Consider the following 27,586-nt stretch of genomic DNA (forward strand, 5'->3'; position numbering starts at 1 on the left):
AATGGTCCTATAAACAACTTTACCAATATAAAAGATTAGCAGGACTACAAAAATGCAGAAAAATAGGCTTTACTTATCCAAATGCACCTGTTGGTTCAAAAGTTAAAGTGCAGAGAACCTCACAGTACAACATGAAGTTACCTTAAAATATAATATAAATGCCTCAGCTTTCATGTAAGAAAAAAACTATTAATACTAGTACTGTGTGCAGGCAGTCTCTCCTGAAGACTAAATTAAACAATAATTATAAACTAATAAAATAAATGGCTCAGGCTTCATAGAAGAAAAAAACAATTTGAACAGAATCTCACAGTATGATGCTGAAGCTGCCTAAACAATGGAAAATAAAATACCATTTTGGCAAAAATGTTGGCATCCATTAATTTCTTGTATTAAGTAAAAAAATAAAGTGCACACAGTCCTTCACTGTAAGCATAACACACTTTCAGTAACAGAATTTAAGCCGACATAAACACTGACTCGCACACGCAGTGTTGCCAGATACTGCTGACGTTTTCCAGCCCAAAATATGTTCAAAACCCGCCAAAATGCACTTAAAACCGCCCAATCTGGCAACACTGCGCGTATGCTGCTTCTCTTGAACGTATACACGGAAGTAAGGCGGAAGGTAGTTTGTCGACGTCACCTCAAGACGACGCCAACGATTGGTCAAATTTGCGGGAAGGTTGCGGTGATTGGATATAATTGCAACACCGCCCTGCATTCGTGGGGATTGGTTGAATTTGCAAATCGCAACATCGCGAAATCCTGGAGGGTCTGGTTTTTTGCTTGGCCCAGACTCTGTCTCCTCACTCACTGTAGCTTTAGGTACTAAAAATCGGTCCATTTTGTCGCTGGCAAAGGCTAGCTGAAGTTCGCTAAGTGTCCGCAATAGTAACTTATTCTGGTTTGTTTCCTCACCTTGCGCCCCCCCGAAGAACTCTGGCGCCCCCCAGGGGAGGCGCGCCCCACACTTTGAAAAGCCCTGCATTAGTGTCATCGGATCATCAGAGCGCTTTTTAAATTTTGTTTCCATGTTTTTTTTATGCCTTTTTGGTCCATTTTAGGGCTGTTTTGGCATATTGTACTGTTCCACTATACATTGAACTATATAACATCATACAAAATCCCACATTTCTAGTGCGTTTTGTGCTATAAGGTTGATATGAAATGATAATGTGGTATCTCTGCTTAATTTAATATATGCATATAAAGGAGTCATTAATCACCTGGCAAAAATTTTGCAGTTCTTTTTAATAACGCGTCCGTCGTTATGCCAAATGACGTTTTTGGTCCGCGTTCTCAAAAAGGAACCCAAAAATTCAATCACTGATTCTTTTAATGGTGTCCATTTAGGTAGTTTTAATCTCTATATATGTCGGAATAATGCACAGAAAAAATTTGTTCACTGTAAGGCACCGACACCTTTCAGCGTTCATTGAAAATGTTCACTGAGGTAATTGCACAGAGTAGTGGTTTAATTGAGAAATGTAGACTCCGTAGCCCCCAATTCTTCGTTAGGCGTTTCTTCGTTAGAAAAGATATTTGATTCTGTGCTCATTGCCATACAAATTGTCTCATCTCATTATCTCTAGCTGCTTTATCCTGTTCTACAGGGTCGCAGGCAAGCTGGAGCCTATCCCAGCTGACTACGGGTGAAAGGCGGGGTACACCCTGGACAAGTCGCCAGGTCATCACAGGGCTGACACATAGACACAGACAACCATTCACACTCACATTCACACCTACGGTCAATTTAGAGTCACCAGTTAACCTAACCTGCATGTCTTTGGACTGTGGGGGAAACCGGAGCACCCGGAGGAAACCCACGCGGACACGGGGAGAACATGCAAACTCCGCACAGAAAGGCCCTCGCCGGCCACGGGGCTCGAACCCGGACCTTCTTGCTGTGAGGCGACAGCGCTAACCGCTACACCACCGTGCCGCCCCATACAAATTGTATTTTATAATATTTCCAATAGGTCCATATCGTGAAGTACTGTGACCGAGGTCTTGAAAGTACTCACCGAGGCCGAGCTCACGGTATTTCACCATACGGACCGACCTTAAGCTGGTAAATAATATATTTATTTTTTTCTTTACCAAATTCTAACAGAAAACGAGAGCGCCCGAAAGGGAAAGCCGAGCCGCCATTTTGAATCCTCATTCACGGCTGTAATGTAAATGGCTTCCTCCTCGGTATACAAGTGCACTTCCATGGCAGGAAAAAAAACCCCTACATTTTGCCGCCTATGTAGTCCCCTATTTATACAAATAGGAGTCATTCAGGATTCAGCCATGTTTTTGCTCGGCGTTAGCAACAGTTACAGGTTTTTATCTTTCTCCTGAAATGTTTTCTTTTATTTCTTCTTCCTCAGGGTAGTAAAACTCGCTTTCGCTGTGAACACTGTCGTTATCGCTATCCATGCTGTAAAATTAATGCTATTCTCCTGAGAAATGCTGGAAAAAATTCATTATAATTTTGATAAACTAATAAATAAATCTTATTAAAAAAAAAGATAAATGTTGACAAAAAAATGCTACTATGTTTGTTGTGAACGAACGAATCGCCAGAGGTCCGTAACTGAGGTCCGTACCGTAGGATACGGATCCGCTTGCAGAGCACAGGATTTGGACTGCGAAAAAAATAAATCTAGTTATACCTTTAAATTATTATTATTATTATTATTATTATTTTATTTATTTTATGTACACTGGTGTAGTCTCCGTAACCCCCACCAATTCACCGAAACGGTGGTCTTGATCAACAGGTCATATCTTCTGAACCCGATGAGGAGACCTCATGAAGTTTTCACACTGTAATATTAAGCTATGTGGAAACAAAATGCACTGACTAAAAATCTGAAAACTAAACTTTCAAAAAATGACCATTTTGGAACAGAAATGCGTACCCTGAGTGAAAACATGCCGTGTGTTGGTGTGTAGTGTGCTGGGTCACGACTGTCATTAGGAGCACGGATTTGATGTCCTCTTTATCTTTGTGTCATTTCATACCTTTCCCCCCTCCTCTCCCCTGTCCAGTACTCGGGGGAGTTTGTGCAGTCGGCCTATTTGTCTCGGAGACTGGCGTATTTTTGCACACGGCGCCTGAACTTGCTGTTAAGCGATGGGAGTATAGGACCAAGCTCAGGAGGGCACCCACCCCACGGCATCGCCGGGCAACCGGGGAACGCGCTACCCACCACCCCCACCTCCCAGCCTGCAGGAGCCACCCAGCCCCAAACACCCTTCACCGATTTCTACATCTGCCCCCAGCACCGGCCTGTGGTGTTCGGCCTCAGCTGTATGCTCCAGGTGCAGATCTTCATCTTTTACAGAAACGCAAAGATGCTCTGTCGGGCGCATTATTTAGATGCAATGAAATTACAGACTGAAAAGTTCTTTAATGAAGGTTTGTGTGCTCTTAGCCGTGTACTCCGAAGACTGAGTGGAATAATCAAAATACAGAACGTCCAACAAAATCATTTCTGTTTCGGCGGACTTCTGAAAAACCTACTGATGGCTGGACAAATTCTGAGGGGATGGATGGTTTATTTATTTATTTATTGTAGAAAGTGCGTCTTTCTGTCATGCCGAGGTATAGAATAGCTTTCGACATTTATTTAGTTCTTCCTTGGACATTTGAGTTCTGTAATTTTCAAACTTCTTTGAGCTTTTGAACCAGTCTAAAAAAAATTTACAATTTTAATGCTTAAAGGAGAACTGAAGGCAAATTTTATTTATTTATTTATTTTTTTTTTGGTCATCAAAGTTCTATATCTACTTGAAATATGCTTTGTAATATCAGTCCATATGTCAAAGCGATGGCCGTAAACGAGATTCGTTGAGACCTGTGCGAGACGTCGTAGGACAGAAATAAAACATACAGCAGAAATCAAAGCGACCGACATCTGCCAGCGTCGTCAAAAGACGCGTGCGCCGTCTTTCGAATGCTGACGTAGTCAAGACGGAAGTTTTGTTTGTTTTGCTAGCAATCAAGAAAGTTTGAAAAAAGTAGGCAGTAATCGTCATTTAAACTTGTTTTTGTGCAATACTTCGTTTGGAAAACAGTTTTCAAAATGGCAGCGCTAACACTTCACGTTTCGAAGTCTCGTGAAGATCGCGCAGATAAGCGACGCCTGCCGTGGACCAAACGGCTAAACATGGCAACATGGCTAAAAACCGAATAGGCCGATAAATATAATATTTAATTGCAATTATTTGCCAAAACAAGTCATGATATATAAGGTTACTAAAACCGAAAACGTAATTGAATAACACGTTAATTAAGAAATAAAGCAAGTTTAAAAATGACTTCGGTTCTCCTTTAAAGATGAAGAATGTAGACAAATTGGTGATATGACAGGAGCAATTTATAAAAAATGTGGTGGTGATTCTTGAAATATCAAAAAATTTTATTCCAAGTTTTGTTGCTTTTTTTTTTTTGGGGGGGGGTTGTTTTCAAGTTTTTATTTCAACTTCAGTTGGTTCAGCAACACGTTCCGCCATTTTGTTTTCCTCTACTCACGGTATACGAGCTGATTATCGTAGTAGTAGTGTAGCCAATCAGAGCGCACGATTGCTCATATCTCGTGAATGTGGATAGAATGGTGGGGGGGATATAGACATACAAATAAATGTACATGTGAACTACTTTTTCATTTTCTTATTTGTATTTGCTCTCAGAAAGGACACTTCCTGAATGTAGCAAACATCACAAACTAAACTTCTTTTTTTTTTTTTGTCAGTCTGAACACAGCAGACAACAGTATTTACAGTAGCGAATCCTAAAATCGGATCAAACTTCATTTTATTTTGTGTAGTGTACTACTTCATAAAATAAAAGATTTAAATGTTAACATAACATAAACGTGGCCAAAGTCTCGGAATTACACGTCATTACACATCATTGGTTGTGAAAACAAAACTGTTTTCCAAACGAAGTATTGCACAAAAGTTTAAATGACGATTACTGCCTACTTTTTTCAAACTTTCCCGATTGCTATCAAAACAAACAAAACTTCCGTCTTGATTACATCAGCATTCGAAAGAGGGCACGCGCGTCTTTTGACGACGCTGGCAGATGTCGGTCGCTTTGATTTCCGCTGTACGTTTTATTTCTGTCCTACGACGTCTCGCACAGGTCTCAACGAATCTCGTTTACGGCCATCGCTTTGACATATGGACTGATATATTACAAAGCATATTTCAAACACTCAGAACTTTTTCATGTTCGAGTGCGGGTATCACTTTTTCTGTAAAACAGCTGCGTGACGGGAGCTGATCTCGCGGCTCCAGCGTCTTCAACAGGGGGCGAAACCTGGGCTTGTTCAGAACAGAATAAGCAGGGATGAGAGTTTTCCGCTTTTCGGCGGATTTCCGCTTTTTCTGAGCAAAAATCGATATTATGCCAAATCCGTTGATTTTTTTTTTTTTTTTTCATTGAGGGGGGTTGGGATATGTTCCTTCGTGATACTCAAGTGTACGACGATGTTACATGTTTACATTTTCGCCATCTTTAGTCTCGCCAGGTCTTGTGGTAGAATACGTGTTATCTACAATGTAATTGGCCAAAACATCGCTAGCGAGAGCATGATAGCCAATCATAACAGTTCTTACAAGAGTGTGGGAGAGAACAAAAGCCAATCATAACAGTTCTTACAAAAGTACCCACATCTGTTCTATTTTATCGAAACTTGCACATGTTCATCGTCGCTGCGCTTCAAAAATGCGTTTCTCTTTCGTATCGGCTTTTTTACTCAAAATGGCGAATACAATTGACAAGCGAGACGAAGCGAAGGTACGTGAAATCGATGCTGGTATAAAAAACAGAGAGAGGACTGACGAGCTTTTGTCTTTGGCCAGAAGGCTGAAGAAGTCGTCGAAATGATTAAATGAAAATGAGAAGTGACTGTGAACTATAAATAATTGTATAAAATGTACATAGACATTATCCCATAAACTTAGCATTCGTTTGATTTAATACATTGAACATGTATATGATGGTCAGTAAATCTGAATTAATGCTGACAGTTTTGAAAACTTAAATATTTCAAAAGACTTTGAAATCTCATGCAACTAATGAGGACATAGGGTGACTGACCTTTTCTCCCGAAGAAATTTTATTTAATATATGAACATTTTGATAATTAATAAAACTTGCGTTTAATGTGAATTTAGTTTGTCATTTTTGTTAATCATACAACCCCGATTCCAAAAAAGTTGGGACAAAGTACAAATTGTAAATAAAAACGGAATGCAATGATGTGGAAGTTTCAAAATTCCATATTTTATTCAGAATAGAACATAGATGACATATCAAATGTTTAAACTGAGAAAATGTATCATTTAAAGAGAAAAATTAGGTGATTTTAAATTTCATGACAACACATCTCAAAAAAGTTGGGACAAGGCCATGTTTCCCACTGTGAGACATCCCCTTTTCTCTTTACAACAGTCTGTAAACGTCTGGGGACTGAGGAGACAAGTTGCTCAAGTTTAGGGATAGGAATGTTAACCCATTCTTGTCTAATGTAGGATTCTAGTTGCTCAACTGTCTTAGGTCTTTTTTGTCGTATCTTCCGTTTTATGATGCGCCAAATGTTTTCTATGGGTTAAAGATCTGGACTGCAGGCTGGCCAGTTCAGTACCCGGACCCTTCTTCTACGCAGCCATGATGCTGTAATTGATGCAGTATGTGGTTTGGCATTGTCATGTTGGAAAATGCAAGGTCTTCCCTGAAAGAGACGTCGTCTGGATGGGAGCATATGCTGCTCTAGAACCTGGATATACCTTTCAGCATTGATGGTGTCTTTCCAGATGTGTAAGCTGCCCATGCCACACGCACTAATGCAACCCCATACCATCAGAGATGCAGGCTTCTGAACTGAGCGCTGATAACAACTCGGGTCGTCCTTCTCCTCTTTAGCCCGAATGACACGGCGTCCCTGATTTCCATAAAGAACTTCAAATTTTGATTCGTCTGACTACAGAACAGTTTTCCACTTTGCCACAGTCCACTTTAAATGAGCCTTGGCCCAGAGAAGACGCCTGAGCTTCTGGATCATGTTTAGATACGGCTTCTTCTTTGAACTATAGAGTTTTAGCTGGCAACGGCGGATGGCACGGTGAATTGTGCTCACAGATAATGTTCTCTGGAAAAATTCCTGAGCCCATTTTGTGATTTCCAATACAGAAGCATGCCTGTATGTGATGCAGTGCCGTCTAAGGGCCCGAAGATCATGGGCACCCAGTATGGTTTTCCGGCCTTGACCCTTACGCACAGAGATTCTTCCAGATTCTCTGAATCTTTTGATGATATTATGCACTGTAGATGATGATATGTTCAAACTCTTTGCAATTTTACACTGTCGAACTCCTTTCTGATATTGCTCCACTATTTGTCGGCGCAGAATTAGGGGGATTGGTGATCCTCTTCCCATCTTTACTTCTGAGAGCCGCTGCCACTCCAAGATGCTCTTTTTATACCCAGTCATGTTAATGACCTATTGCCAATTGACCTAATGAGTTGCAATTTGGTCCTCCAGCTGTTCCGTTTTTGTACCTTTAACTTTTCCAGCCTCTTATTGCCCCTGTCCCAACTTTTTTGAGATGTGTTGCTGTCATGAAATTTCAAATGAGCCAATATTTGGCATGAAATTTCAAAATGTCTCACTTTCGACATTTGATATGTTGTCTATGTTCTGTTGTGAATACAATAGCAGTTTTTGAGATTTGTAAATTATTGCATTCCGTTTTTATTTACAATTTGTACTTTGTCCCAACTTTTTTGGAATCGGGGTTGTAAATTATAACCATACCCTTGAATGTAGAATGTGATTTTATTTTGAATTCAAACAATACTCCTATTGATTTGAAACATATGTTCATGTAAATATATAAAAAAGACAAGAAATTTTTTTTATCTACTACAGCTCAGATTGCAGGAAAAGTGGTTTGTAAGGCCTTATTTTTCAAAATTTTCCTGGGGGGGTATCCCTCCCAGACCCCTGGCTTCGGGTGCCATCTTGTTTTCTGCTTTTTTTGGTGACCACCCACTCTCATCCCTGATAAGGCTGGAGAACCTTAGCTACGAAAGCTGCCACAGATTGGGTTATTCTCTTCCCTTTCTCAGAGTGGGGCAGCAAAGTCAACAGCGTCGCGTCCGTTCTCGGCTGAGCCGGGTCTGATATTCCCTTGGCAGGCGTTAGCGTCTCAGGGTGAAAAACGGCCAACGTGGTTTCTCAAGTTGGTGGTATCCCTTATGTATTTTGATTCTTGTGTGACAGGCTTTACACACATTGTGTGTCTCATCCAGTTCGTGCTTCCCAATATATTCATAAACCCCGAAATGTGCCAAGTAGTATTCTATTAAAATGCGCGTTTTTTTTTTTTTAAATCAGTCACTCTTGCTTTTGGCTTCCCTGTATTTTGCAGTAGCACATACACGATGAATGCCGTCAGTCAGATGAGACGTTACTACTACTGTAGAATTCTGTTGTCCAGCCATGGCCAGAATCAACAAGCACTGTCACTCTGCTTTAATCGATTATGGTCCGTCACTGCATCGATGCAGAATCGTCCACGTCTGCATCGCGATGCGTCATAGAAATGACTCCTTTCACCACCTGTTTTATAGCTAGCTAGCTGATTGGTGACAAAAACATGACTATGCTAATATTACTATGCTAATATTATAAAATATTTGTGTAGGCTTGGTAATAAATTAGCACCGTGTTGATGACATAAGCAAAACCATCAACTTTTAATTTTAGTCTTTTTTTTTTTGCACGTATGGTGGTGTTAGTAGTGATATCACACACATTGTGATATGTGGTGAAAGTAGAAAGGAGGTTGAGCTGGGTTTGGAGAGATGGAGGTGTGCATTGGAATGAAGAGGAATGAAGGTGAGCAGGAGCAAAACAGAATACATGTGCATCGATGAGGGGGTAGTGAAGATGCAAGGAGTAGACGGAAAGAAAGTTGGTGAATTCAAGTACCTGGGGTCAACTGTGCAGGAAAACGGGCTGCGATAGTGAGGTGAGAAAGAGAGTGCAGGCAGGGTGGAGAAGGATTTCGGGAGTCATTTGTGATTGGGAAGTCCCAGCAAAAGTGAAGGGTAAGATGTATAAGACAGTAGTGAGACCAGCTGTGATGTATGGATTGGAGACAGGAGGCAAAGTTGGAGGTGGCGGAGTTGAGGATGTTAAGGTTTGCGACGGGAGGTTGGACAGGATAAGGAACGAGCTCATCAGAGGGACAGCACATGTGGAGAGCTTGGGAATGAAGCTAAGAGAGATGAGACTGCGATGGTACGGGCAGAGCATGTTGGAAGGAGAATGTTGAGGATGGAGCTGCCAGGCACACGAAAACGAGGAAGGCCAAAGAGGAGATACATGGATGTGGTGAGAGAGGACTTGAAAGTGGCAGGTGTGGTAGAGAAGGATGCGGATGACGGAGCAGTGGGGACGAAAGATCTGCTGTGCCGACCCCTAATCGGGAGCAGCTAAAAGATGATGATGATTGTGGTGTTCCTGTTGGTGCTGCTTTAGAGTAGGTACCAAAAACCCACAGAACTGGAAGCGTAGATTGGTTTCTGTGCGGTGGAAACTTCTGGTAATTGTGCTTTGGTAAAAGGCCTTAACTGTTCGGAACAGACTGTGAGATCGTACACAAGCAGCCCTGATGATGTATAACGAGCAACATAGGATTCTTATGAAAAGTGTCCAAGAGATCAGCGCTGGTCCTTGTGCCGAGTCACAGCAGTCAAAAATGAAAGGAATTGATTATCCGGACAGCGTAACGAAGCATGTAATTGATGACCCACTTGGAATTATGTAAGCGAGGGCAGAGTTGTTGACTGTCTCAGCATTTCAGTGTGGAACAATGTTCTGAAATTGCTCTGAATTACCGAAAAGTGCGATAACTAGTTGTTTGATTTTCTTGTCCCGTTCCTGTACAGAGCATCGTGCTGTGCTGTCCTAGCGCTCTGGTCTGGCACTACTCGCTTACAGACAGTCGAAATAAGACGGGTTCTCCACTGGATCTTCTGCCCATCGCCCCTTCAAACCTGCCCATGCCAGGCGCCAATAGCACCTTCAACCAGCAGGTATGAGCTCCGACCGGGTTAATAGTTTACATCTGAGAGAATACATTTTTACACACACACACAAATTTTGCATAAAATCATGCAAAGGCAGTTTAAGTGTCTCAGTTAATATTCACATCAGAATGGTGTTGGTTTGAATATTTTAGAAACTTTTCCCCACACAAAATTGTCAAGACTTTGACCTGAATGTTGAGGAAAAGCATCCAGAAAGCACAAGAAATGCTTTGTGCAAGTTAACAGGAAGGCAAGAGTATCTCAAATATTCACTCTGTACAACCATGGTGAGCAGAAAAGCATCTCAAAATGTTGCTGCTTCCACTCCGGTCAGCCAAGAAGAGAAATCGGAGGCTCCAGTGGGCACAAGTGTCATCACTGCTGATCTGTGATCTTTCAGTTTTGTCTTGTCAATAATATGATGTGATTCTTGTAGTTTTAGCTCATCTGACCATCAGGCCAGTGAGCTGTTGCCGTGGCGTCTGTCGTCCACAATCCAGTTAAAGGAGATATGCAGAACCTTTATTTCTAAATAAATTTCTGAATGGCTAGTATCTCCATCCTTGACTCTTGTGTGCTGCATAAATGGGAATTAAAAATATATATATATATATATATATATATATATAAATGTATATATATTTATTTATTTACTTATTTATTTATTTATATTTGAGAGTTAAAATCGACCGCAAAGTTGGCATTCAAGCTGCCCCACTGAGCCAGCCAGCCCTGAGTGCATGACATCACAGTGGTAACCGGTTTTAAGGCCGAGGCCTTTGACAGCTATAGACCAAAGTCATATAAATAAAAATTTATGGTGAAAGTAAGAAATCCCGTTACCGACTTGCTCAACTAAGACTGATTTGACTTCGTTGATTGTGGGTTGACTCTCATTAAGACAGGACGGGTGTTATAACTTATGCAACATATATATACTGTACATGCACTGTACATTGAAGGCTGACCTCGTGGCCGATTGTTTTTGAAACAATCTGACTTTCAGTTGTTCGTTCAGTTCTCCATTCATTCATTTCTTCTACATAAGGGCGAGATGGCAGCAATATCCAGTTTAAAAATAAGACGGCTGCTCCACTCATTCTCTCCATTACTGAGTACTCCGCCATTACTGCTCGGCTCAGGCAATTACTAAAACCTGGGATGGAACGGGACATCACTGGTTTTAACAACTGTGAGGAGGTCACTGCCCGAGTGATATGATGTCCCGTCCCGGGTTTTACCAACAACCCTCGGCTCACTCCGGGAGGACTGGTGCAACTGAACTTTCTTTCCTTTTAAAAAAATAAATAAATAAAACAAACGCTTTCCTTTTCTTGTAGTTTTCTTTAATTGCTGGTACTGCATCCTCTTTCAATATGGGCTTATAGCCAACGCTCCTCAACAGATCAGAGGTCTCATACGAGTCCTCAGTAAAATGTGCAGAGCAGAGGAGAGACCACTTCGTCGGCACCCAATGTGCCCGTGAACTTCTCGCAAAACGCGTCCAAATCTTTGCAGTTTGAACATTCTTGGGCCATGAATGCAACGTAAATCCACCTTCTGTCGTGTTGCTGCACCAGCCAGTAACACATCTACGTGGCATGGCGATAAATTAGCTCCAAATGGAGGATCGGAGTTGCAGTCAGCTCTGTTTTAGTATAGCGGAAATGGCGATGAGACTGATAGACTAACTGCTGTGACGTTACGGACGCCAAGGTCATTCACTCGGACCGCGACCTGTATAAATCACTTTAATTGTAAAAATTACTATATTAGAGTTATTGTTAACGCTTAAAACTATTCCTGTGCCATTCTTGAGGTCTCAAGGCATTTTTAAACAAAAGTGAAGCCATGGCTCTGCATATATGCTTTAAATCATATCTCCTCCGTCAGTTCTCCACGGATTTCTGTTCCGATTGTTTTTGTGTGAAAGAAGTCATCACGCCGCACAAAACGAGTTACTAATTAGGCCAAACTAACAAGTTTTCCAGGCCGCTCGCTAGAATTGTATCTCCTCTCGAATTTATCGTCCGATTCTAGTTCTGATTGATGTTTTGGGTCGATCTTCTCTTGAACAAAACTTTGGTTGTTTTTCCTGTTGGAAACAATTTGTTTATTTTCAGTTAAATCGTGTCTCCTCCCCTCCTCAGTTCTCAGTGGATTTCAGTTCTGATTTGTTTATTTGAAAGAACTCTACGCAAAACTTGGTCATTGTTTGTTTTTGTCCATTTTTTGCTAGCATATTCGCAATCAGGTCAACTGAACACATTTCCTTCTGACTAGAGTTGTATCTCCTCTCATTTATCATGCGAATTCCGTTCTGATCGGTGTTTCGGGTCGATCTTCCCTCAGGGAACAGAATTCAGTCCTTAGTTTGATTTTCCTGTTGTAAACAGTTTGTCGTGGAGGTTGGTCCTTGCTCACATCGTCACATTTCAGTTCTGTTTGATGTTTTGGTCGTTTTGATGGCAGGCCAGATGACGTTCTGGTCACTGAATGATTAAAGGCTTTAAATTCGGTGGACCAGATGGAATATCTCAAGGCTACAACTGTGCTCCTGAGAAACGCAGGGTTACATTTGCAGTGCCTTTGTGGTCATGCTGTGATTTCCCCTCTAGGTCCGGGCTAAAGTGAGGGAAATCGAGGAGCAGATCAAGGAGAGGGGGCAGGCGGTGGAGTTTCGCTGGTCCTTTGATAAATGTCAGGAAACAACAGCAGGTAAGTTGAGCGCGAGTTCTTGAAATGGTTTTGCATCCCTGGATTGATGCTCTGTCTTGTCTTTTAATGAGTCCCTTTTTTATTTTTTTGTTTGCAATTCCAGCAAACTGAGGTTAAGCCACCTGGTGATCACATTTTTATATCTCGGTTTATCGTCGCACGATGTATCGTTACATGCCTACTGGGAACATTTTCGGCTTTGAGTTTTTATTTTAAAGGTCCCATGGCATGGTGGTTTGTTGATGCTTTAAACGGGCTCGTGGAAGTTTCCGGATGTTATATCCTCAGCCTTTCTCGAAATGAACCCTCGGCACGTAGATATAGCCTCCTGGGAGAAAGCCCCATTTCAGCCCTTTTCCCAGTGCGTCGTTTTGCTAATGAGAAGCATGGAGGCGGGCCATGGGGGGAGGGGCTTGACCAAGCTGCGGGCATGCTACCTGTGTGTGAACAGTAGTAATGGCAGGTCAAGCAACAGTCCAGAGAACAGAGTGAGAGTGTTCGGAGTGGTAGTTTACGAACGTATAATACCCTAGGCTTGAACACGCACTCCATAACCAAAGAGGATAGAAGCAGCAACTACAGCAACATAGCGCTTATCCAACACAAGACACGCATCGTGGAGCAATAGTCAAACATAAGCTCATAAGTTAGTCAATTTCCAGACTAAACTCAGTTTAACAGAGCATGCTGCATGCTCTTTAGTTTTGTAGCGCAGATTACCTGGCTAACTGCAGGAAGCGGTTAGCTGCACAGCTAATGAAGCCATTGCTAGGCTAACGCACCGATTTTAAAACACGGCAAAACGACCTAACTTATACACTTACTTGTTCGGTGTTTGTGGCTGATGCGGCAGGGATGCTTGGTACGGACCCAGGCTTCAGTGACAGTTGATGTGCAAAACCTGCCCTGTACTGTCCCAAGTTGTGGAAACATTCATCAGGAAAATGCTTCCGACAAACATACACCGTCTTAGGTAGACTCGACGGCGTATTATTGGAGTAAATAAAATTAAGCCACTACGTCTTCAGGGGCTCTCCCATCGGCAGTAAAAACAGACTCCTTTCTGTGTTGTCACATCCATGTACAGCGCAATTTCCATGTTTCGCTCGCTTAGGTGGTGCCATGTTGTGTCCTCTATGGTCTCCTCACTACAAAATTGAAGTGACGTATCTATGGTGGCAACTTTTGAGCTGGGCGGGCAATCCATACAGTGGGTGGGAATCCAGAGGGGGGGCGTGGGGATCATCTCCCTTGCTGACGTAGTAAAGGGAAGAGCCTATCAGCGCACCATTTTGACGCGCCATTCTCAAATGTTGACAAAGGGTGGGCATAATTGACAAAGGGTGGGCACATTATGACATTTCTAGCCACTGGGGTGACTTAAGGTCAGAGGAACTCATTTTAACATTAAAAAACCTCAAAGTGAAAATTTCATGCCATGGGACCTTTAAGAAAATAAAGAGGTGCTGATGAGGGAATGACTTTGTAGCTGCTATAACGAGTGAACTTGCATGATCAATTTAATTTTTATTTTATTTTTATCCCCCGCTGGCCAAAAGGCCCGAAGGGGGATTGTGTCGTGGCGATATCCGTCTGTCCGTCCGGGGAAGGGTGCTTGCCTTCTGAAATCAACTCCTCTCTCAATTTTTGGAGGAATTTCACGAAACTTGGCAGGATTCTTTGTTATATGTCAATAATACACATTTTGTAATTTTGTTCTTTTGGGTCACATTTCCCCAGAGTTACAGCCCTTGATTAACAACCTTGTACTTTGACAATTTCATGAAGGTTTGTTTGCCTTCTGAAATCAACTCTTCTCACAATTTGCGGAGGAATTTCACCAAACTTGGCAGGAGGCTTTGTTATATGACAGTTATACGCATATTGAAATTTCGTTTAATTTGGGTAAGTTTTCCCAGAGTTATGCCCTTGATTATTAGCAAACTTGTACTTTGGCAATTTCATCAAGGTGTGCTTGCTTTCTGAAATCAACTTCCCTCGTAATTTCTATCCCCCGCTGGCTGAAAGGCCCAAAGGGGGATTGTGTCATGGCGATGTCTGTCCATCCCGGGAAGGGTGCTCACCTTCTGAAATCAACTCCTCTCACAATTTTTGGAGGGATTTCACAAAACTTGACAGGATTCTTTGTTTATATGTTGGTAATATGCATATTGCAATTTTTGTTCAATTCGGTTGCATTTTATCAGTTATGGCCGAGTTGCCAGCGGGGGATATTGTGCTCTCGGGGCACTCTGGGTTTTTTTTTTTTTTAAAGTAATATTTTGTGTGTGTGTCTGGACAGGCTTCACAATCGGTCGGGTCCTACACACGCTGGAGGTTCTGGACAACCACAGCTTTGAGAAGTCTGACTTCAGTAATTCTCTGGACTCGCTCTACAACCGAATTTTCGGCTCAGGCCAGAGTAAAGATGGACATGAGGTAATTGGGTCTTGCGTTTTCCTGACCATTTAATTTGTATTTTATTATTCTCGGCAGAAATCCTTGGAGCGTGTTTTTATTTGATTTAACTTCAAATGATGTTTTGTGCATTATTTTTAAAATCGAATGCATTCCCAGTGATTTTGTATGTGCTCTCACCTAAAGTGGTGTGTTTTTAAATTCTTCTTGTAGATGAGTCCGGATGATGACGCGGTGGTGACTCTGCTGTGCGAGTGGGCTGTGTGCTGTAAACGCTCGGGGAGGCACAGGGCGATGGTGGTGGCCAAGCTCTTAGAGAAGAGGCAGACTGAGATCGAGGCAGAGGTTAAGACTTTTACCAGTTCGTTTTAATGATTTTACAAGTTCGAATCTCGAGGATGTTGCTGTCCGTGGCTGTGAGCCTAAGAGAGCGTAATTGGCCATGAAATCGGCGTCTGAGCTTGTGTATCCAGAAGTGGGTGGATAGCACTTTCCTGACTATGGCATTCAAGTTTTTCACTAAATGACAGAGGTGGACAAAGTACCCAACTTCATTACTGAAGTCAAAGTACGGATCCCACTGGTCAAATGTTACAAATGAAAGTTCTCCAGTCAAAGTTTTATTCAAGTTAAAGTACTTGCTTTTAAAAATACTTAAGTATTAAAAGTAAATTTTCTGCCAACGCGTCGTTGTATTATTGCCACAACGCTGACAAAACCTAACGCCGTAACCAAAGACAGAAATGTGAATTCACAAAATGAACGCATGCTGTGCATCATGGTGGTTTAACGTTAAGCTAGCTAGTCAGTGAAGCTCCACCTGACATGCTAGCAAACTCTCTTCAAACTCGAAATCATATTGGGTTGCTAACGCTACTAGAAAAGAAAGATTTCTACATTGTTTATTTGGTAGGATTATGCTAAAACATATTTCTGAAAGGACTTCAGATGAGTTAACGTTATTCATGTTAGCGTAACTCCGTTTTTACACGCTAACTCAGTGTCCAAGTTAACTAGCTGTGTGTTAACGTTAGCCGTGGACAAGGCGATGGCAACTTGGTGGGCAAATCCATAGAAAGTCATTTGACTAACCAGACTGCATAGCTACATTCTGCAATGTTATCGCTAGCTCTAAAAGCACAGACGACTTCATTATAAGTTTTCTCTTGGAATAAAACGTTTACATCCCTCAATATGCTTCCGCAGGTCAGACGGCGAGTTTTTGTAGGCTGTGATGTGGCTCATTTTTGACAAACGTTTCAAACGAAACAAATCTTTATTCCTTTCAGAAAACTGAAACATGGGTTCATGGGTGCGTGCGTTCCCCAGAAGAACCGCCTCCTTGCCATCAATTGATCATGTTCAAATAACGCTGTTGAGAAATCACTGAACTTGAGTTTATCCAGTCTATGGACGTGACGTGACCTGAGTGATTACTGGCTGTTTCAGTGTCCCCTGCAAAAAAAAATCACGTTTTTTAGAAAAGAAAAGAAAAAAAACTTCACTTTGAAAGCTGCTTCATAGTAATGAGGACCTTGATAGAAATGTAGTGGAGTGAAAAGTATGATATTTGTCTTTCAAATGTAGTGAAGTTAAAGTCAGAAGTTTCCAAAAAGAAATACTTAAGTAAAGTACAGGTACTCAAGTAGTGTACTCAAGTAAGCGTACAACCCCGATTCCAAAAAAGTTGGGACAAAGTACAAATTATAAATAAAAACGGAATGCAGTAATTTACAAATCTCAAAAACTGCTATTGTATTCACAACAGAACATAGACAACATATCAAATGTCGAAAGTGAGACATTTTGAAATTTCATGCCAAATATTGGCTCATTTGAAATTTCATGACAGCAACACATCTCAAAAAAGTTGGGACAGGGGCAATAAGAGGCTGGAAAAGTTAAAGGTACAAAAAAGGAACAGCTGGAGGACCAAATTGCAACTCATTAGGTCAATTGGCAATAGGTCATTAACATGACTGGGTATAAAAAGAGCATCTTGGAGTGGCAGCGGCTCTCAGAAGTAAAGATGGGAAGAGGATCACCAATCCCCCTAATTCTGCACCGACAAATAGTGGAGCAATATCAGAAAGGAGTTCGACAGTGTAAAATTGCAAAGAGTTTGAACATATCATCATCTACAGTGCATAATATCACCAAAAGATTCAGAGAATCTGGAAGAAGCTCTGTGCGTAAGGGTCAAGGCCGGAAAACCATACTGGGTGCCCGTGATCTTCGGGCCCTTAGACGGCACTGCATCACATACAGGCATGCTTCTGTATTGGAAATCACAAAATGGGCTCAGGAATATTTCCAGAGAACATTATCTGTGAACACAATTCACCGTGCCATCCGCCGTTGCCAGCTAAAACTCTATAGTTCAAAGAAGAAGCCGTATCTAAACATGATCCAGAAGCGCAGACGTCTTCTCTGGGACAAGGCTCATTTAAAATGGACTGTGGCAAAGTGGAAAACTGTTCTGTGGTCAGACGAATCAAAATTTGAAGTTCTTTATGGAAATCAGGGACGCCGTGTCATTCGGACTAAAGAGGAGAAGGACGACCCGAGTTGTTATCAGCGCTCAGTTCAGAAGCCTGCATCTCTGATGGTATGGGGTTGCATTAGTGCATGTGGCATGGGCAGCTTGCACATCTGGAAAGACACCATCAATGCTGAAAGGTATATCCAGGTTCTGGAGCAGCATACGGTCCCATCCAGACGACGTCTCTTTCAGGGAAGACCTTGCATTTTCCAACATGACAATGCCAAACCACATACTGCATCAATTACAGCATCATGGCTGCGTAGAAGAAGGGTCCGGGTACTGAACTGGGCAGCCTGCAGTCCAGATCTTTCACCCATAGAAAACATTTGGCGCATCATAAAACGGAAGATACGACAAAAAAGCCCTAAGACAGTTGAGCAACTAGAATCCTACATTAGACAAGAATGGGTTAACATTCCTCTCCCTAAACTTGAGCAACTTGTCTCCTCAGTCCCCAGACGTTTACAGACTGTTGTAAAGAGAAAAGGGGATGTCTCACAGTGGGAAACATGGCCTTGTCCCAACTTTGAGATGTGTTGCTGTCATGAAATTTAAAATCACCTAATTTTTCTCTTTAAATGATACATTTTCTCAGTTTAAACATTTGATATGTCATCTATGTTCTATTCTGAATAAAATATGGAATTTTGAAACTTCCACATCATTGCATTCCGTTTTTATTTATAATTTGTACTTTGTCCCAACTTTTTTGGAATCGGGGTTGTACTTCGTTCCTGTCCCCCCCTGCGAAATGAATGGATCAGTGTATTTAATGAATACATTTCATGTGTCACAGAGGTGTGGGGAGTCAGAGGTGGTGGATGAGAAGGGCTCGGTGTCTTCTGGCTCGCTCTCCGCTGCCACTCTGCCCGTCTTCCAGGACGTCCTGCTGCAGTTCCTGGACACTCAGGCCCCCATCCTGAGTGAGTCACACTCGGCCCACTCTCACACTTCCTCGTTAATGTAACAGAGTGCATGTTAATGTGAAGTATGTTTAGACTGGGAAACGTGTTTTACTTTATTGTTTATCACATCAGTGCTTGAGTAGTTACTTTCTGACTGTGCAGTGTTTAGATAGCTATTACACTCCTGAATAAACCATAGCGTGTGTGTGGTGACCTTCTGCACTGTCTCCATCTCTGTGCAGCGGAGCCTGGTAATGAGAGTGAGCGTGTGGAGTTCTCGAACCTGGTGCTGCTCTTTTGCGAGCTCATCCGTCATGATGTCTTTTCCCACAACATCTACATGTGCACGCTCATCTCCCGTGGCGACTTGGCTTCGGATTCCCACCTTCCCCGGCCACGTTCCCCAAGCGACGAGCCCTCTGATGAATCGGAACGCAAGGAGCAGGACACAGGAAGCGGGGTTAAAATGGAGGCACGTAACGTTGATTCCGAACGATTCGTGGTTACAGGAATGGAAAATGTGACGTAAATACACGCCTGGGTTGGTAGCTTGTAATATCGAGAGCCTGGAAGAAACGTTTCAGGCGTGTTTGACCATTTACGAGAAAGTTGCAAGCGTTTTTGTATCGCTGCTCTAATGCCATCAGTAGGCTGTTGGAAGGGCGATGCGTGACGTCACTTGGGCGCAAGGCTGAGTGCTGCTCTTGAGTACCGAAAGAGCAAAGCGTGACGCGGTAATGAACTTCCGCAGACAAGATGGCGGAAAGTGACTCGGAAGGCTGACATCAGTTCAGTTTTAGGGAGTCTTGAACGAATATACACTGTGTTCCAAATTATTATGCAAGTCATGTTTTCTCAGCTTTTCCTAAATTATCTATATTAATGGCAGTCATCATGATTTTCCAGTCATCAACCATTAGAGTACAATTCAAATGTTTTTGAACGAACCTCCCAATGATAACAGTAAATTTTTAAGAAATAAAAAACACAAATGCACCCAAAATGCATGTTCCAAATTATTACGCACAATTGAGTTTCCAAACATTTTATTGTCATAAAGAACAAAAAATGGTCATGTGTGAAATTAGAAACATTAGCAGGTCATGACTAACTGAAATCAAACACTATTTAAATCAAAACATTATCACAAGTGAAGTCACATCTGAACATAGGACCCCTTGTTGAATGGAAATGGACCTTCTCAAGTCTTCCATCCATTGAATTTGTCAGTTTTTGGATAGTATCTGCTGGAACTGCCTTGCATGAGGACGGAATAGCCTCCCAGAGCTGTTGTTGAGATGTGAACTGCCTCCCACCATCATAAACACTTCTCTTGATGATGCTCCAAAGGTTCTCAATAGGGTTGAGGTCAGGGGAGGATGGGGGCCACACCATAAGTTTGTCTCCTTTGATGCCCATTGCAGCCAGAGATGCAGATGTCTTCTTTGCAGCATGACATGGTGCATTGGCATGCATGAAAACGATCTTGTTTCGAAAAGCACGATTCTTCCTTTTGAACCATGGCAGGAAGTGTTCTTTGAGGAACTCCACGTACGTTATGGATGTCATCTTCACACCGTCAGGGATCCTAAAAGGGCCGACAATCTCTCTCCCGATGATTCCAGCCCAAAACATCACTCCTCCACCTCCTTGTTGGCGCCGTAGCCTTGTTTGCATGGGGTGGCCGTCAACCAACCATCCACCACTCCATCCATCTGGACCATCGAGGGTTGCACGACATTCATCGGTGAACAGAACAGTTTTGAAGTCAGTCTTCATGTATTGCCTGGCCCACTGGAGCCGTTTCTGCTTGTGTCCAATGGATAGGGGAGGTCGAAACGATGGCTTACGCACTGCTGCAAACCCCTGGAGGACCCTGCATCTTGTTGTTGGAGGCACCAGCAGCTTCAAAAACGTGTCTGCTGCTATGACGGCATTTTTACAGCTGCTCTTTTGATCCAACGTATTTGCCTGTAGGAAAGAGTCCTGGATTTTCCATTATCAGCACACACACGTGTGTGCTCTGAATCAGCGACATACTTCTTGATAGTGCGATGATCGCGATGAAGTCTCTTGGCAATTTTGATTGTTGCCATGCCTTGACCCAAACATTCAACTTTGTTGCTTTTCAGCAGCCGACCGGTCCTTTTTCTTGCCCGTTTTGGTTGAAAATGGTAGCCTGCTTAATAATGTGGGTCAACCTTCTTTAGTAGTTTCCCCTTTAATTGGACTCGCCTGCCAAACTAATTAGCACAGGTGTCTTCAATTGGTTTCAGTGATATACAGAGCCCTGATACACATTACCATTCATGAGTTTAACTGACAAACAAAAAATATCATACCTTACCACTCTTAAACACTTGTTGCATAATAATTTGGAACACAGTGTACAAAGGGAGAAAAAAAGAATCCGAATCGCTCCTTCAAAAAGGCCATGTGACGTGGTTTGTGCTGAGCGATAATAGGGCATTGAGCAATCAGTTAGCACATTTGGTCTTCCTAACGCGAATAGATCTCGACAGACTGACACATTTACTAGATAAAAACAATATAAATACCGCTTTAATAACGCCCTCCCTTTCTCGTTTTTGTATCCTTGACCCCGTACTTGCACATTCTTTCGGAGCCTTGCCCTCACGATGTTGAAATTCTATTGGCGCGGTGTCTTCCTTCAATAGTCTCGGTGTCTTCTGGCCTTCCGACGCACTTGGCGTACAAATCCTCCGTAAAACAGGTCTCCAGAAAGTGTGCTAAACTCGAGCAGGAATTCGTCGTTGGACCGAAGCCCAGCCTTTTCATGCTAACTAGCCGTTTCTTGAGCGGAAAGCCATAGAACATGCGGCCATGCTGCTGACCTGATCCAGTCCTGCATGTGAACCCGACCGCTGCACGGCTGGGCATCTTGTTCTCTCTCGGTCATCAACCAACCTTGTTGAAAAATTTCCTTGCTTAGTAAGGTCTTGTTTGAGACTAAAGGCCAATTTATGCTGACAACGCAGTCCTCGCAGATGGTGTCGCAGATGGCGTCTGCGTAGCCCCCCCCCCCTTCGCAGACGCTCTGCGCGCACCTCCCAAAAATTGTGACCACCGCAGAAGCCTCGCAGACAGCGTCGCAGACAAGAGGGCTCTGATTGGTCCACTCTACATCCGCTGTACACGCACTTCCGCTTCCCTACTTTCCCGGTTTGGTTTGTTTTCACGACCGCAATTTTTAAAAACACGAGCGAAGATGGAGCAGCACGAAGAGCGGTGAAGTGAGGAAGTACGGACATCTGTACGACTCCAGTTCTAGTCATTATAAGTAACCGGAGGATAAACACTCCACTAACCACACCCACCAACTACTCCTAGCGACCTCGCACCCCCTTGCGTTGTGGCGGTGAATAACATTGCGCACGTCTATTACTCCCCGCTCAACGATAAATTACAACTGTCTGCGAAAAGCTATCTGCGAAAGCCTTGTCGCAAGAGCATGCAGAGGCCCTAACGGCGTCCTTTAGCGCAGGAAAATGGTAAAAACTACGGTTGATGTAACGGCCTACAATCCCACTGCTTCAAGTCTTACTCGCCATGCGGCGCTTCCGTGTGCTGCGCCCAAGTGACGTCAGAGCGTTGCCGCAAACGATCAAGGGGACTTTTCTGATTTGATTAAAATATATTTTCAATGGCAGCATTTATGAAATCGTCAATGATGGGGGAGTTCTGCATCGAAACTGACTTTCGGAGATGGAAATCTTAGTTGTGTGAGCAGCTTATTTTCAATTATTCGCACGAATTGTTAGATTTATGCTTTAAACTATCTTCATAACTGTATTTTAACCATGTGCTTGCTTGCTTTTCATTCCTTGAATTTATGAAGACTTGTTTGGGAAAATTAATTCCCCCCCATCTACCACTTTCCTTTAGGACACCGGTCTGTCTGAACCCATGGAGATCGATAACAATTCCAGCACTATTTTTGAGGAGGTAATGTGATAAGTGGGTGTGGTGTTTTTTTTTTTTTTTTTTTGTTTGTTTTTTTTTAAATACCCCTACTCCAAGCGGTGTGTGTGTGTATACTGGTCATGGTAGCCGCGGGGTCTTAAAAAGTCTTTAAAAAAAAAAAGTCTTCAATTTAATATTCCAAAATTAAGGCCTTAAAAAGTCTTAAATTGCTTTGCCCAAGTCTTAATTTTTTTTTAAACAAAGGTCTTAAATTTACTCATACTATTCTACAATGTGAAAACGTGGGTTTTGCGTAACATCAGTGAATTTCTTGGAGTACGCGCAAAGAAAGAAACAATATTGATACATTTTCGCGCCGGCGCAATCGTCGGAGTCCGTGGTGGAGAGGAGACTCTGCGAATCGCAGCATGGGGAAGTGTCGTTTTAATCAGCAGTGGCTTTCAGATGAAAGATATCGTGATTGGGTGAGGGAGGTTCCTGGAAGCGACGTTGAAGCAAGATGCTGTTTGTCGAAAGACCTTCAAGTTGTCCACTATAGAGGGCTACCGCATGACGTCACCGCGCCGCGAGATTTTGTTAGGTGCCATATTGGAAGACCAAGTACATGCACTCACAATATAAAACAAAGTACGAGTGAGAGTAAAGTGACACGATGGATGATTAATTCTGGTTACCGTAAAATACCAAATAATAGCCGAGTTCCAATTAACCGCCGAGTTCCCTTTAACGGCCGGGTGTACGCGTGTGTTGTGACAAATAAAGGCCGGTTCCGAATACTCGCCGGGGTCTAAAAAAAAAAAAAAAAGCGTCCGAACGTTCTATCTAGAATCTTGAGGCCCAGTACTTTTCTGGTTTTCTGGTGTTGAAACGATTTTGCATTGCATAGTTTTCTACCAAAACAATATGAATGAATGAAATTATTTCTATAATACTGTTTACAACATTTTGTTACGTGATAATAAACATGCCATTTCAATGTTATAATCTTGGTCTACCGTAATATTTCTTGAGGAATGCAACTCCGTAACTTTTGACAGATGTCTTAGCCACCCCTTTGGGTATACCCAACGAAAGCCAGCGTGTGTGGTGACATTGAGGACTGCGGGTTTCCAAGGTTGGACTGCTGCTTCTGTTAAACGACCTAAATTGCCGAATGCATGCGTCAAAGCACACACTGAGTTTTATTAAAGACCTTATACCATTTCACTTGCCCTTACCCATTCGGATCTGGAAGACGCTTTACAAAAAAGGTGAGAGCGTTCTAACATGCATTTCAGTCTGCTCGCGGCCAATCTAATCCAAGGGGCCTTTTCAACAAGTAATCTGTCGTGCAAGTTGGGCAGAAGCACGCGTCAGGCAGGCAACATGTAGGCCTACAAGTCAGTAACCTATTCAACTAACTTTCATCCGAACTTTAAGTTTTCTACGGGGTCGAGCCACCGTACCAACTCACTCGGGGAATAGGCTCATATCGGCCAAATAGGGAGACGTCTTGGAGAGAAACGTGAGAATGCAAGATGACAGTATGTAGCCACTGCAGGTCACTTATTTTTCAGCATAAGAAAAAACCCTTTGGTTTGACACTTCGCACCCTAATTATGTTGCTTCAACGTCGCGCCCTCCGTGCAATTTCAGATTGACAGACATCGCGAAGCGCAAAGGGTGGAGGCTGCATGGGTGAGGGTGATAGCAAGTGACCATAACTTTGCAGAGTATAATTAAATCACAGTGCTGCGCACAGACAATGGTGTGGTTTCTTGATTATTTTGTAAAGCATGCGCTTAACTAGTCATTAACAGGAAAAGGTGTGTGATTTATCCTTTATCCACCCCGACTGTGCCATGCGAAGATGCATTCTGCGTCTTCAAAATTCCCCGAAGTCAGCACCGTGCTATCTGTAATCTAACTCTAAACAAACTGTAAGTTATACTGGTTAAAAGTAGGCCTATCTGAGTGATTTTTTTTCCCCGTTTTGAGGTAGATTTTGGGGAAGGTATTTGTGAAGAAGGAATTAATCGCCTGTTCCAAATAGCCGCCTAGTCTCTAATACGCGCCGGGTCTCTTACGTGATTTGAGACAAATAATCGCCCGGGCTATTATTTGGTATTTTACGGTATGTGAGTACATTACCAGTTGCAGAAAGGGCACGGTATGTGGAGAAACTGGCTGTGATTGATGGGTTTGACCCATATGATAAGACTCGCGGCAAGGGAGAATGGAAACATAAGGAGGACCGGACACCAATTCTGCCATCTGTTTGCTACCCAGACATTGTAAACTATTTGTTGTTTACACCCAGTGCCTACACTGCTGATGACTTGAAGGCCTACAAAGGGCTACAGGCTTACAATTATGTTAGTGGCTTGGTTGGTTCGTGATATTACAGCTGTTATTAAGAATAACCTACACATAGTTATGGCCAAGGTAATCTTGTTCATATTTATCTTTTAATAATATATCTTTTCAGTTGAAAAATTAATACTTTTTGTTCCTATTAAGGTATCCATAATTTAGGTTAATTTATCCAAATTATACATATGTATTTATGATATATGCCTACACAACAACTATGTTTTATTTATATAATAGGAGGGAGAGCAAGCCCCAAATCATCCTTTTTTTTATTATTATTATTATTATTATTATTATTATTATTATTATTAAATTGTAGAAGTCTGGGAGGCTTGCTCCTCATCCAGTTATCAACTTGGGGCCAATTTAGCATGTTTTAAATCTGAATTTCTTGCGTTTGCTTACCTCAAAGTGTCCGCAGATCATGCACAGACTTATCCATTATATCCACAGTTTTTTGCCAAGTCTCACACTGGTTTCTTTCAAGTCTACTGTTGGGCCAATAACTCATAAACAAATCTGAGCTGTTTTATTTAAGTCGCTTGCCACTCCACTTTATTCTCGTGGGTTCACATATCGCTGCCGTTATTTCCCCCTAATCACGAGTTTGTTGGTCTTCCAAAATGGCGCAGGGTCTGTTTACTTCCGGTTTCGGGTGACGTCGGTGAAATCCCTCTATAGGTCATTTCGCTTTAGAGTCTCACATGAAGAGCTCAAAGCACATTGCATCTGCCCTCCACCGCCACCAGCCCATCACTCAGTTCTGCACGGTTCAATCTGCGAATGCACCTGGAGTTGGCACGAGCACCACTGTCGAACGCCAGCAGCGTCAGCCAAGCCAGACATCATCGGCAAGGCTAGCAACAACACAAGGGCCGAGCAGTGGCATGATGGGTGTCAGTGGAACCCCGACACTTCGGGCAGAGGTGCTCTGGATTTTCAAAACAATTACGGAACACCACTCGGACAGCTCGAATGAGGGCATAAGCGAACTCTTTAAGGCTGTGTTCCCAGACTCGGAAGTTGCTACAACATTCTCCTGTGGAAAAAACAAAACGTCTTGCATAACAAAATTCGGTCTTGCTTGTCTTGAATGTGAAGATTCGACAAGTGCTGCACATAATGACTTTTAAGTATATAGCTTTTATAATAAAAGTACCGTATTTTTCGGACTATAAGTCGCACTTTTTTTTTTAATGGTTCGGCTGGCCATGCGACTTATGCTCCGGTGCAACGTATATATGATTTTTTTTTTTTTTTTCACCGCGAGTAATAACGATAGTAACGATTAGTAATAGGCTACTAATATTAGTTATAATAATAATATAGGCTGTTAGTAATAACGATAGTGATAGTATTAAAGATAGTAGTAGATATTTAAAATAATCAGACGAGGCTACTTACAGGGCAAAGGGCGCGTTATCACTGCTCAGCTGTTCGTTTATTAAATAAACGATGCAGTCGCGCATTAACCACGCGCTGCTTATCAGATACAATCACAGATTCTATGGATAGAATAACCCTTCAAAAAAGTGCGACTTATAGTCCGGTGCGACGTATATATGTGTTTTTCGTCTTCATGATGCATTTTTTGGCTGATGCGACTTAAACTCCGGAGCGACGTATAGTCCGGAAAATACGGTATTTTTACTTGAAACATTTGTCATTATTGGGAATTTGATCTGGAGTTCTATGACCGCATAATGGGTGCGATGTAGGTCTTAATTCTCATTTAAGTGGTCTTAAAAAGGTCTTAAAGTCTTAAATTTATGGTGGTCAAACCTGGGGAAACCCTGCTGGTTTACCTCTGTCCATATCGCCATGTTTCCACTTGGTACCGAACTTCAGCTTGGGGTTCTATACCGTTTTCAGGTCTGTCGCACATGGACTTCCTGTTTACTGACTGAACGTATTTACGGAATGTATAGTGTGGATTTACAAAATTTTGGTCACACTTTTCTCAGCAACTACAAATCACAACCGCTTGATGTTTGGTACCGAGCTTCAGCTTGGGGTTCTATACCTTGTCTACTGTTTTCAGGTCTGTCGCACATCGACATCCTGTTTACTGACTGAACGTAATTACAAAACACTCAGGGTAGATTTTGACGCTATTTCAAGAAGCAAAATGCTATTTCAGAGTGCCAGTTTAGTAGGATGCTATTTGAAATCCCTGGGGAGAGACACGGCTCTTTACTTACTCGTTTCAGGGTTCATTATTTGTTGAAGTCACCATTCGTAATAAGTGTCCTATTCCTTCGATCGCTTGCGTTCTGATATAAGCGAGAACTATGGGGGGGATACGTAAGTGAGCAGGAGCTCACAGTTGATCTTGTTTCGAGCTGGATTCATTTTTACCAGAGGAGATGATCTTGTGTATTTGACTGGGTGATTACGATATCAGGATGTCAGTGTGATTTGTCTCTGACGAAAGATAAACAGGGTTTAGCTGGGTGTACATATTGGCTATACTTGACCAGCGCAAAGTTCACCAACTCTAAGGCTACAGCATGTGTACTACTGTTGCTCGGTTTAGTTATTACATTGATAAGTACTTCACAAAGGACTACCTTAGTTCAAATATATCCAGCTATTTTTTTT

General features: G+C 42.3%; 1 protein-coding gene across 4 annotated transcripts in view; it reads left to right on the top strand.

The window, feature by feature from the left end:
• Positions 1-27,586, top strand: part of med12 (mediator complex subunit 12) — a 178,759-nt gene that overhangs the window by 32,238 nt on the left and 118,935 nt on the right. For all 4 annotated transcript variants that reach the window (XM_060915213.1, XM_060915214.1, XM_060915215.1 and 1 more), the window contains exons 7-14: positions 3,043-3,315; positions 9,962-10,108; positions 12,721-12,820; positions 15,123-15,259; positions 15,452-15,583; positions 18,580-18,706; positions 18,931-19,160; positions 22,595-22,654. In XM_060915213.1, coding sequence (XP_060771196.1) covers positions 3,043-3,315; positions 9,962-10,108; positions 12,721-12,820; positions 15,123-15,259; positions 15,452-15,583; positions 18,580-18,706; positions 18,931-19,160; positions 22,595-22,654 — 1,206 coding nt within the window. The remainder of the gene's footprint in view (positions 1-3,042; positions 3,316-9,961; positions 10,109-12,720; positions 12,821-15,122; positions 15,260-15,451; positions 15,584-18,579; positions 18,707-18,930; positions 19,161-22,594; positions 22,655-27,586) is intronic.

This window comes from Neoarius graeffei, chromosome 2 (assembly GCF_027579695.1).
Source record: "Neoarius graeffei isolate fNeoGra1 chromosome 2, fNeoGra1.pri, whole genome shotgun sequence".
NCBI lineage: Eukaryota > Metazoa > Chordata > Actinopteri > Siluriformes > Ariidae > Neoarius > Neoarius graeffei.